Source organism: Canis lupus, chromosome 2 (genome assembly GCF_048164855.1).
Source record: "Canis lupus baileyi chromosome 2, mCanLup2.hap1, whole genome shotgun sequence".
Classification (NCBI taxonomy): Eukaryota; Metazoa; Chordata; class Mammalia; order Carnivora; family Canidae; genus Canis; species Canis lupus.
This window is the reverse complement of record NC_132839.1, coordinates 35,317,657-35,330,452: the sequence shown is the minus strand read 5'-3', so window position 1 is coordinate 35,330,452 and position 12,796 is coordinate 35,317,657. Positions and strand designations below refer to the sequence as shown.

The 12,796-nt window shown below is 43.4% G+C and overlaps 1 protein-coding gene across 5 annotated transcripts in view; it reads right to left on the bottom strand.

The window, feature by feature from the left end:
• Positions 1-11,816, bottom strand: part of GABRB3 (gamma-aminobutyric acid type A receptor subunit beta3) — a 225,538-nt gene extending 213,722 nt beyond the window's left edge. For 2 of the 5 annotated variants that reach the window (XM_072795442.1, XM_072795445.1), the window contains exons 1-3: positions 10,938-11,108; positions 10,713-10,804; positions 10,427-10,494 (exon numbers count right to left, since the gene is read on the bottom strand). In XM_072795442.1, coding sequence (XP_072651543.1) covers positions 10,427-10,494; positions 10,713-10,804; positions 10,938-11,017 — 240 coding nt within the window. In that variant the 5' untranslated portion in view covers positions 11,018-11,108. Of the gene's footprint in view, positions 1-10,056; positions 10,165-10,426; positions 10,495-10,712; positions 10,805-10,937; positions 11,109-11,667 lie in introns of those variants that run through there. The other 3 variants (XM_072795444.1, XM_072795446.1, XM_072795447.1) reach the window with 3 other exon arrangements.
• Between the last annotated feature and the right edge of the window lie 980 nt (positions 11,817-12,796).

Genomic DNA, 12,796 nt, shown 5'->3' with positions numbered 1-12,796 from the left:
AATCAGAATCCTTTTTTAAACCAGCTTTCTGCACTTCTAAATGCTAAAAACAAACAAGCAAACAAACAAACCCCCATTTACTATTGTAATCAACTGACATTCTAAATCTCTTTATACTTTCTGGATCTACTTTGATTTACCTGCTGATTACCACCAATCTTTTACAATCCCTGAGCCCACCACAGATTCCCAGTGGGGCCTCCATAGTGGTAGAGGCAATATTGAGCAATACTGCGCCCTTATGACATTACTGTGGTTTATTGAAGAATCCAGAAAATGCATCTGCCCTATAGACTATTATCACTGACTATTCATAAACATATATAAATTCTTCATATAACTATAGACAATTAGTCATAAGGAAAATTTTAGAAATGACTTATGCTAGGGGATGTTAAATATGTTTATCACAATAATTTTTCATCCAAAAAGAATGTTATTTTATGCATAAATATGGATAACATACAGACCACTATCTAAAAAGCACTGGCCAAGCCCAATAGCACCAAGGAGCCATATTTTGCTTTCAGTATTGATCTGCTGCTGTTGGCCCAAGAGTCTTTTGCATCTCCTCTTCAACACATATATCTCGCCTCTGTATCATGTATTTGTACTCTTATAATACAAGAAAACAAGGAAGCCTAAAATACACAGATTTCCTTCGATATGACAAAGTCATTATCCGTAAAACAAAATCTTTGTCTTTTTATCAATTATAACAGATGCTTATTCTTCATTTTTAGAAAATATCACCCATCCCCATAGGTACTGGTAGATTCTTTTTTTTTTTTAAGATTTTATTTATTTATTCATGAGAGACTCAGAGAGAGAAAGAGAGAGAGAGAGAGAGCCAGAGACACAGGCAGAGGGAGAAGCAGGCTCCATGCAGGAAGCCCGACATAGGACTCGATCGCGGGTCTTCAGGATCAGACCCTGGGCTGAAGGCAAAACTAAACTGCTGAGCCACCCGGGCTGTCTGGTACTTGTAGATTCTTGATCAAAATTGTACCTTCCATGCTGTGGTCAGCTTCCCCAAAAGAGGTTTTATTAATGTAGCAATCTTCTCAGTTATCATTTACAAGAAATGACCATATTGAAAGCCTTTATGGTTCACTGGACTAGTCCCATATTTTCTAAACTGTGTTCTACAAAAAACTTCATGAAGAAGTGTTAATTGGGTCCTCCACTCCCCCCTCCAAAGAAAAAAATGTCCAGTGAAATCTAGTGTTTTAAATATTGAATTCTTCACTCCTGCCTTGAAGATTTACAAAATCATTAGCATATTATGGGCTTGAAATTCCTGCAGCAAAGAAACCTATTTTACATCTTTAACATAATTTCCAGTATGATTTGAACAGAAATATTTTGATCATGGGGCCCACATTTATATCCTATAGAGCAGTGTTCTCATAGGAAACCATTATTTTAGACCCTACCACATGAAATGATATTCTCACATGAAATTTTGGTACCCAGGGCCAAAACAAAGGAAAGATTCAGAAATAAAACTCATTCAACAGCACAATTAAATATGCCCTCCTACCAGTGAATTATCTGTAGGATGTTTAACAGCATAAAAGGAATATAGCAGAATATAGTACAATCAATCCTGGTCCTCTTACACTCAGTTATTCCCAATTGTTTTTCTGTATGTGTACTGTTTTGGAAAGGCAAAGAACAGAATACACCAATGGTGAGAAATTATGCTTGCAGAACACTTAGCTATTCCCACCTGCAATGATTCTAATACTACAGAAACATTCTTGGTCTATAGTTCTGGAATTACTGGTCTAGATCATAGGAAATACACTGTTTTCCATAACTTGTATTTTTTATGTAACAAGTTCACAGGAATCCTCACATATAAAGCTATGGTTCATTTTATGTGCAAAACAAACACCCAAATAAGAGAATCTCTCTATATAAAACAAATCGAAGGTACAGCTTTACCCCAAGGGTCATATGCTATACAAATCCATTTAACAAATTCACCAAGCATATTCAACATGACAGGCCCTAGGTTCTGTAGCCATTCTAAGTCTACTGCCTATCAGATATTTGAACTTATCTCTTGGATAGATATTTAGAGTCAGCAGGATTAGAAAAATCAATAATATTACAACAAATTATCCAAATTGTTGTTTCTTTTAAAGAAAATTTGGGGCTGCATAGAAACACGCGTGCACACATACACACAACATGTAGAATGGGTGACCCAGAAAACTTGTTTCTTCTATTTATTAGTATTACCAACTGGTAAGTCTTATTCTAAAAGTTGAATTTAAAAGGAACAGTGATGTGATGCTAGACTGAGTAACAAGTATTTTATACATATGTATCAAACACAATCAGGATTATCTAGCTTTAAACCAGTAGATTTTGTTATCCTTTAAAATCAATTCAAAATAAAACAAATGTATTTCATATCATGAATCACAGCATGTGGATTTAGCCAATATTTAACATAAAAGGAATTATTTCATTGTAGAACTATGATAAAATACGATGATACTGCAATCAACAGAATCCATATCCTCTTTCACATTAACTGAAGAGACATAAATTAGGGCCTTTAAAGAGTTGTGACATTCTTACATCTTAATTTTATTCCCATTCATTTGAAATGTCAGTTCCATGCATGCTAAAGTTTTTGTTCATTGTCTTAATGTTTCTGTGTGATGCTTAAGTTCAATGGAAAAATGAAAACAGGGATGAGTTAATGCTTACAAATGACTTCAATTACTTGATGTGGTCTCCTAATAAAAAGGAATAAAGGAACTCTACACATCCAGCCAGAGAAATCAGAGACTTGACTCTCTATTGAACTGATGGTACTGAGCAAATTGCCAAAAGGTGAGACCTATCTTAGTCTTAGTGTTCCAAATTTTGCAGCTAAAGAATTTTCTTAATGGCAGGCATAAATGGTCCAGAAGTAAACTGGAAAGCTAGAAAACAAATGAAAACCATCGCAGCCTCACTGCACTGCTCAGTGGTCATCGGGAAGGGAAGGCAAAGACTAATGAATCTGTATATAAGAATCAAAACTTGTGTCACATAGAAAAATTCAACCCACATACACTTGACAAGTGGACACAAAACTTTGAGTGTGAGAAGGCAACAATGACCGGTGTTTAGAATATCCACACCAACCCTTATACGGGCACTGCTTCCATACTTTACACTCCTTTCTCCTTTGAAATCAGCATACAAGCTCTCCAATGAAAGGGGTAACAGGTGTAAAATACCAGCTAAGGGTATATTGTGTGCAATCATACAAATTCTGGCCAAATTAAGTCCTTTATGGTAAAATTTCTATCCATCACACTTAGACAGTAAAAGCTTCCTCTTGGTCATGAGCCCAAATTTCATTGGAAAGCTATATTTTTATTTATTTATGTGCATATATATATATTCATTCATTCATTCTTCATTCATATACTTTCTTTCAACAAATGTCTAATAGGTGCCTAACAAGTATCAGGCCATGCAAAGACTCTCCTTAGACACAGTTCTGATTCATGGAGTTTATTATCTAATGGGAAAAGAAATGGAAGAGAAAGATTTTAAGCAAATAAATACACCCTAATCACATGTAACACTGTAATAAGTGTTATAAGCAAAGAACAAGCTTTCATGGAAAAGTAGAATGGGAGGATCTAATTTAGACAACAAAAAGAAAATCACAAAAGAAGATAAAATCATGTGCACTTGTAACAGTATTTTTTGTTGCTCTGTAGTATGAGGTAGAAACACCAAAAGCAGCAGGACCGAGTAAGTGCTGGCTTCACCATGCAGTAAGTTAGTGTCATTCCTATGGCTATTTTCTCTTCTAAAAAATGGAGATGAGGCTAACACCCGTATAATCAACTTTACCAAGTTCATCATCAGGTTTTCAGATCAAGTGACAAAATACTTGAAGTAATTCACAAATTACAAAATGGCATAAAACCGCTAGTTATCATTTTTTAAGTTATACCACAACATGTATTACAGAATAATTTAAAGGATTTCAAATGGTTGGTAGACTTCTTATGCAATGACAATATGCATGATGTAATACAGAGCACATATAAGAAAGAAAAGTCCTGGTATCAACGTAAGAAAAGAAGAGTCACAACAGCAAATAAAAGGTTGAATCAATATCACTTTACTTGCAAAAACTGGAAAAATCTTTATATGTAAGTAAGCGTATTTGCACCATCAATTCAAACCAAATACTTCTATATGCAATACACTGTACAATCCCTGAGTCAGCCATAGGCTCAAGCAAGAGGTAGATCACAACAGAGCAATGTGTGTAAGTAAGATCCACCTTTTAAGAAATGCAGCAACATAAGCTTTACAACCTCCCTGGGGGAAAACACAGACAGCATTCTCTTTGCACTCTCCGTATCATTCCTTCCAGTATTAAACACAAACTCCTCTTTGTAAAGCATATTATGTAAGGTATTATTTTCATCCATCTCTTAAGTTCATTATATGTTTTCTTATCAGTGCCCCAGCATTGATGTATGATCATAACTTATGCATGAAATGTACTGCCAGTGAAAAGTAATGTCCTCAATAAACAGCCATACCTACAAAATGCAGCAACCTAGAACCAAATGCCAACACACTCTGTGGACCTTACCCCTGGAGTCCCTCCCATGGAACCGGTTTTCCAACCCCAACTGGGTCAGAGAAACACTTTTTGCTTTCTGCTGAGTCATCCACCAGCTTACTTTGTAATAAAAGCATTAGCACATTTCCAACCTTTAAAATGCCAATAACAATTAATATGCAAGCTCTAAGTATGGTCCAAAGCTCTAGAAAAAATTAGTAAAGGACAGCTTTCTACCAGGGGTTTACACAGCTGTTGTCTACCACAATTTTCTCTGTAGAGGAAGTGTGATATCATTTTGGAATCAATTTAGTAAAGGCATGGTATGGGCATCTGGAAAGCCTGCAACTGATTTACTGAGTGTTAAGTGACTTGCTTAAGACTAGATGTTCCCATAGACTTGGAAATAGAATCCCAAACTCCAATCCCATTAGGCTCTTTTTGGCACACTACCTGGATTCCTGGGATTCAGCTCTTACACCTGAGATTCTAGCACCGTGCTGGACACTGGACTCTGGTTCAGCATTCACTACTGGCAAAGAAATCTCTAGACTCTGAGAGGTGGGGAGGAAGGACGGATTAACATAAATTTGACCAAAAATGCCTAAAAACTGAATTCTCCAGACCTCAGGTCCGAACTCACTCTAGCCAAGATGAACTTCTCCTTTTTTCCCATGCTTTCTGAAGAGAGGAAAGAAAAAGTGATGGTGCAAATGTCTGTGTGTGTATGTGTGTGTGCGCGTGCATGGTTTTGTATATATGAGTGAGATTGTATCCATTCTATAGTGATGCAGTTCCACAGCTGCCTCTTGAAATATGCCAAAACTATGTTATGTACAATACTTACTTTGTATCTAGACATTTTTTAAAGTGTATTATCTAACAAGAAAATGCAATAAAATAGAAAGGAATATAATAAAACTAGAATAATGGGTGGATATGCATCTCGTAACAGCTAAGGGTACCTTAGCTTATATATAACCTAAAAGGAACTTAGGACGAAGAAAAAAGGTAATTTTTTATTTACATGGATGACATCAGAAAAAAATAATCCTGTAATTACATTTTCCTTAGGATGGAGTTAATTTTAACGGACTAATAAAGTATAAAGTCGTAACAAAGTACAAGACAAATCATAAAAATTACTATTAATATGAGTAGAGTTTGAATCCAGTTTTCTTTGCTTAATACTTTAAAGTTAATTAAGTAAAATTTAAGTATGTGTAGTTTCTGTTCTGAATTAATAAATCAAACAATAGCTTATTCTAATCAAATTTTAAAAAAGAATTCGTGAGACCTTTAAAACGTTTTCATTTTTTAATTAAGAGTTACAGAACTACTTCATTTTCAGGGTGTCTGGTGGCTCAGTTAGGTATGTGTCTGCCTCAGCTCATGATCTCAGGTCCAGGATCAAGCCCCACGTTGGGCTTCCTTCTGGGGGGGTGGGGGGTCGCTTCTCTCTCGCCCCCTCTGCCTCTCTCCACTGCTCATTCTCTCTCTCAAATAAATAAATAAAGTCTTTAAAAAAAAAAAACTACTTCATTCTCTGAGTAAAAATACTGCTTTGAAAATAAAATTTTCTAATTGTTTTATATCTTTAATATTTCTTTATGTTTCCTATACTCTCAATAATTTTCCTCCATTTATTCATCTCTCCACCTATCTACTCAACACATGCTTATTATACACTAGGACTGGTGCTTAAGCATCAGAATTATAGCAAATGTTTATAAAAATTTCCAGTTGACAGTGTTCTTTCATATATACAATGTCACTTAAAGAAATATATAGACTAAATCCAAATACTTAACCATGCACAACCTTAAAAATATGTAATTTTAAAATGATAACTAAGAGAAACAAGGGAAGTTATATAAGACAAAACGGTTTTCATTTGATTGCTGTCAAATCAACATGAAAAGAATTGAAAGATTCGGAAAAGTGGAAATGCAAAATATCTCTACTCTCTATGAAAGGAGTTATAGCAAAATAATGTTAAATATTAAAATACTCAAATTCATTCTAAGACCATCTCTACAAAATACCAAAAAACATGATGATGTATAGATATATATACAAATATATCTATTTATTTATTTGAGGATAGAGGTGTTCTTTGGAGATACCATCAATAGGCACTTCCAGTGGATAAAGATTTTGCTTTACAACTATTTAAACAGAAAAATACCAATATCAGTTTTATGTGATGTATGTTATTCTTTACTATCACCCCCAAAAGTTCATGAACATGCTCATATCTGTCTCACCTTGAGATACACATACTTTACATATTCTTATCTGAAACTCTGGCAAGTTTTTATTTCACTAATTATATGCTTTCAAAAATATACCTACAAAAACCCGAGAAGAAAATTTCAAGAAATGAAACTTCCAATATCATTTATCACTAAATTTCTTGTAAATTTTGCTTCTACTGCAATATCCTCACTCTTCTACATAATTTACATTTAATTTTTTAAAAAGATTTTATTTATTTATTTATTTATTTATTTATTTATTTATTTGAGAAAGAGAGAGAGCATGTGCACAAGCAGGGGAGCAGCAGAGGGAGAGGATGAAGCAGCCTTCCCTGCTGAGCAGGGGATTCCAATATTGGCTGGATCCCAGGACCCTGGGATTATGACCTGAAGTGAAGCCTTAAAGCTGACACTTAACCAACTGGGCCACCCATTTACATTTTAGATAAAAGCTTCATCTGAAACCACATCTCAAATCATGTCATCACCTGCTTAAAACATTTATGGGGCTCCTTATGTCTTGACAATTAGCAACTATAATTGGCATGGCAGAGAAAAATCTAAGTGAACAGGGGTTTGTATACTACTTTTCCAATTTCATCTTTTGAATCTCATCTCCCCTTTGTAATCTCCTACACTCTTTATCTATCCACCCATACCTTTGCCATCTTCCTCCTTAACCCACAACACCCTTCTCTATCCATGCCAGTTACAATTCTACTCCCCCTACTAACCCATGAAACCTTCCATGTCAGAAATAATCTATCTCCCTCCTCCCTGATCTCACCTCCTCTTCTTCTCTCCCTCTCTTCTATGTGCATCTTTCTCTTTTCCCTCTAATGGGACTGACTACATCCTACTTTTTGTTACAACCATTTGACATATTTCTTCTAATAGCTATAATACTCTTAAAGCAAGACCATTTCTCATTTAGTTTCATTACCTCACAAAACTTAAATTTTGTGTGACCTGTAAGGTGATTAAGGAAATTCATAAATAGAATCCATTATTTTTAAGCAACATGATTGAAGGATGGTTCTAATCTTATGCTTGCATTTCCCTGTTCTTTCCTTATAAAATATGACCTCCAACTTGATTCTTAACCACTGCTATAATCAAAGTTTCTTTAATATAGGTCAAGGGGTCCTGGGTGTTGAAGTCTTAAGTGTCGGACTCTTGGTTTCAGGGTTATGGGATCTCAGGGTTGTGGGATGGAGCCCCACATTGGCTTTGTGCTCAGCAGCAGAGTCTGCTTGGGATTGTCTCTCCCGTCTCCCTCCAGCCCTCCCCACTGTGTGTGCACAAATGCGTGTTCTCTCTCTAATAAATAATCTTTAAAAAAATAATAGGTCCATATCATAACGATAATCATGAGCAAGTATGTCAAAGGAAATCATATTTTTCTAGCACATGATTTTTCTCAATCCACTTGTTGAAGATAATTTCAAATGAGAAGCAGTTCCATCTGTCCAATAGCCTCCAATCTCCAATCCTATCAATCCCCAACTTTTGTTTACAGTAAACTTAGGTTTAGAGAGCCACAAAAATTACCATTATGAGAATACAAAAAATTCATACACGTATACTATGGCTATGTTATGCACAATTATTGTCTTTAGGATATAAACTACATTAAGGATTATTCAGTATAATGTCTTGTATCTTCAGTTTGTCTATTATTGGGTCCAAAGAAAATTGGGATACTTCAGTTCATGGTACATGAATTAGGCAACTATTGGTGAAGGTTTCAAAGGTACCAAGTATCAGCATGATAACAGGATAACTAAGCTTAAAAATTAAAGAAAATGCGCCATAGTCTGCAAGAACACATTCTCCTTATTCATTTGGTTGTTTTAATATTGTATAGAGTTCTTAAAGGACCACATCAATGTATCTTCTCTTTCATTTGACATCCAACATACTGATTTCTGATATAATGATCCACTAAATATTCAATTACTTCCTGTAAATAATTGTCTCTAGATAATGTGAAGTTCTCAATTGAGAAAATTACAGATTATGTCAACTTGTTCCCTTAAGATCATAAAGCATACATTTTGGACAGGATTATTTTTACAAAATTAAGTGATATTCCTTCTGTGTTTGTAACCCTTTTATTAATATAATGCTTTGTGCAAAAATGTGTTAAGTGATACACACTGAAAGAAAAATACATTACTTTAAAATCATATTATCATTTTAAAACTTTAAGAGTGAAAATTTGATGAAATTAATTTTGTATGGTCAAAGATTTCTTCCTACAAAAGGCACAGCAGTATATATTTTTAAATATATCTGGCTAAACGTTCTACTTAAAATAATAGTCTTAATTTATTTGCAAACGTCCCTACTTCCATAGCGTACTGCGATGTTTCAGAATACTGTCCACAAAAATACTTATTTCAAAGAAGTGTGAAGCACTAGTTTTAAACGCAGAGACCCCAAATTCCACTCCACAGTTGGATGGATCAGAATCTCTCCGAGTGAGGAACCTGAGAGTATGCATTTAAACCAAGTTTGTTGAGGTGACTCTGATGTACACCAGACTTGAGAAACCTACTGGGTCTATCTGAAACCATGCCTCATTATATTCTCAATGCTATGCTGGAAAGAAAAGTCGCCAAATGGTTTCTCTCAAAAAGTACTGCTTCCAAATGTTCATTCTTACAATGTCTAAAGTGCCATTCAGCAGAAAATTAAACCTGTTTCTAAATCCCAGGATGTTCCAGCTCAATTAACAAATGAAAGGGGTCACTCTTCTCCTTACTCCCTGTTGTCTGTCCTGAAGCGTCCTGAGCAAAAAAAAAAAAAAAAACCCTTGGCACCGACTTCCCAGCTCGGACGCGGCCCCCCGCTTTTCCACAGGTTACCGTATTGAACCCCGGCAGCATCCGCACAGCTCTCGGTGACGGCGAGTTCGGCAGCCTCGGACTCTCCTGGCGGCGCCGCGCGTCCGAGCGCCCGCCTGCTGCCCGGGGCCCCCGAAGTCCGCGCCGCCGGCCGGGCCAGCACCTCTGGCAGCGACAGGCCAGCGGGCCGCCGGGTTCCACCAAGCAGTGCGCCCTCAGGAAAGCCACCAGACCGTGGGAACCGGCCCCAGACCCCGTGGGCCACACAGACAGACCACTGTCCCCGGTTTTCTCCAGCTGCCAGCACCTCCTCCAGGAGATAACAAAGGAACCCGCAGGTGCCTCTCACCTAGAATCGGAGCCTCCCCCACAGTCGCCTCTTTCCCGGCTCCCCCATGCCTGTTGCTAAGGAGGCGACGCGGCGCTCGGGGAGCCCCAGAACCGGGTGACGGAGCGCCGGCGGGGCTGCGCGCGCCAGGGCTGCGGGAGGCCGAGCGCCAGGCGGGCCGGGTCCCTCTCCTGCCGCAGGAGGGGTGCGCCCTCCGCCCCGCACCGCCGCCAGGCGCGCCCCCCGCGGACCCCGGGCGGGGGAGGGGCCTCCCCAGCCGGGGCTGGCTCCGGGGGGGTCGGTCCCGCCGCGGAAGGCCTGCGGCCCGGTCCTGCGGGCCGAACAGCCGGGCAGGGGCTCGGGGACAGCCCTGCGGAGGGCGGGCACTCACCATGTTGACTTCGGAAACCATGTCTATGCTGGCGATGTCGATGTTCATCCCCACGCAGACCGGGGGACCTGCGGGAAGAGCACGCCACACGCATCAGCCGGGCGCGGGCGCGGGCGCGGGCGGCTCCGGGGACCGGGGACGCCCAGCCGAGCGGCGGCGGCGCGCCGAGGGCCCCCACCCCGCTCCGCCGCGGCCCGGCCGAAGCCCCCGCCCCCGCCCCCTCCCCCGCCCGGGCCCCAGCGCGCTGGGGCGCGCTTCCCGCAGCGGCCGCGCACACCCCGCTTACCCCCGAAGTCGGGTCTCAGGCGGATGTCGTAGCCTTTCAGCAGCTTGTCCACCGTCTCCTTCACGAAGGACATGTTCCCGGGGTCGTTCACGCTAGGAGAGGGGCGAGGGGCGCGGAGGGAAGGGTCAGGCGGCGGCTCACCCGCCAGCGCACGCCGCGCACCCCCGCGCACCCCCGCGCACCCCGCCGCCCGGCCCGCTTCCCGTCCACCAGCCGCGACCCTACCTCTGGGCGCAGCACACCACCGCCACCAGCACTGGGGCCGAGAAAATGCCGAAAAGCCTTCCTCCCGCAAAGCCCCACATCCCTCCGCCGCGCCCCGGCACGGGGGAGGGGGCGCCCCGCCGCCGTCGCGACCAGCAGCCGGGGCTGCTCCTGGTGCTGCCGCCGCCGCCGCCGCCGCCGCCGCCGCCGCCGCGCTGGCCCCGAGCGGAGGAGGGCGGAGGGGGAGGGGAGGGAGGGGAGGGAGGGGAGGGGAGGGGAGGGGAGGGGAGGAGGGGGAGGAGCGGGCCGGGGAGCCGAGGCGGGGGGAGGAGGCCCGGCGAGCCGGGGGCGGAGCCCGAGCCCAGCCCGAGCGCCCCGCACCCTCGCCTCCCCCGCGCGCCACCCGGCCGGCGGCCCCGGCCCTCGGCGCCCTCCTGCCCCCGAGGACGCGGCGCGGGGCCTGGAGCCGGGCGGGGCCGGGACGCCGAGCGGGAGCCGCGGCCGCGCGGCGCAGAGCAGGGCCGGCCTCCCCGCGCCCTGGCGGAGGAGGGGACCAGCGGCGACCGGGACCGAGGCGGTGAGAGAAGCGCGGCCCGCGGCCCCCACCCCTTCCCGGGCCCGACCCCCTCGACGGCCCCCGCCCGGCCGCGACCACGGCCGAGAGCCCGGGGAGCCTACGGCGCCCGCGACCCCGGGACCGCGCGCCGCCGCGTCCGCCAGGAGGCTGCGGGTCGGGGAGAGCCCCCCTCACCTGCGGGGCTCAGAGCCCCGAGGCCCCAGGGTGCAGGACAGCCAGAGGGGCAGCAGCAGCGCCGGGAGCCCGCGGCACATGGCGTCGCTCCTCCGACCCAGCCTGGGTGGGACCCGCTCTCCCGCAGCCGGAGCGCTCCCAGGGCGCTGCGGGGATCCCCACCCCCGCCCGCGCCCGCGCCCCCGCCCCCGCCCCCACCCACGGGCTTTCCCGCCTGACCCATCTCCCAGCCCCTCGCGTGGCGGCCCGGTTCGGTGTTCATGCGCTGTAAGGCCATTTTTAAAAACTGGGCTCATTAGGCTGCTTCTCTCACCCCTGCCCGCGAAGCACTGGGCCCTCCGTGCTCACGTAAATACACTTAGAACGAATAGTAAAGAGAGGCCTGGTGGTGTGCGCCTCATTATCAGTGAGCCGCAGCCTGAATCAGGCCCGAATCTGACCCGGACTACCATCCGGGGTCGGGAAAATAAATGCTTTTTCTGTCGCACCCTGGAGCTGTCCGTGGTTCTTCATAGAAAGCAAGGAAACTCGCTTTCCCTACGACAGGCTTTCATCCTTTGGTTCTCCTTAGAAGGCCAATGGCACCGCGGCTAAGAAACAGACTCATCTACACCACAGACCACCCTGCCCAGGGTGGTACCTCAGTGTGCCTAAGGGGTACCTCTTCACTCATGACCACAGGTTGCATATTTTTCTTTAGCGAATAAGCTTCAATAAAATTTCTCTGTGCCTCAGACTTCTAATATTGAGGAAAATGGTTACACGATACTATTTGTGGTCAACCAACAAAACCTACAAATCAGGGATCCCCGGGTGGCTCAGCTGTTTAGCGCCTGCCTTCGGCCCAGGGCATGATCCTGGAGTCCTGGGATCGAGTCCCACATCGGGCTCCCTGCATGGAGCCTGCCTGTCCCTCTGCTGTGTCACTGCCTTGCTCTCCCTCTGTGTCTCTCATAAATTAATAAAATCTTAAAGAAAAAAAAACAACCTACAAATCAGTTTACTTTTGTGCTTGAAAGACTTTCCTGCACCATTCCAGGACTTAACGAATGGTGAATAACAGATAACTAACTTTTTGTGTTGACTTATTTTTTTTCTATAAAGATTAAGGTTTTGGGGGCACCTGGGT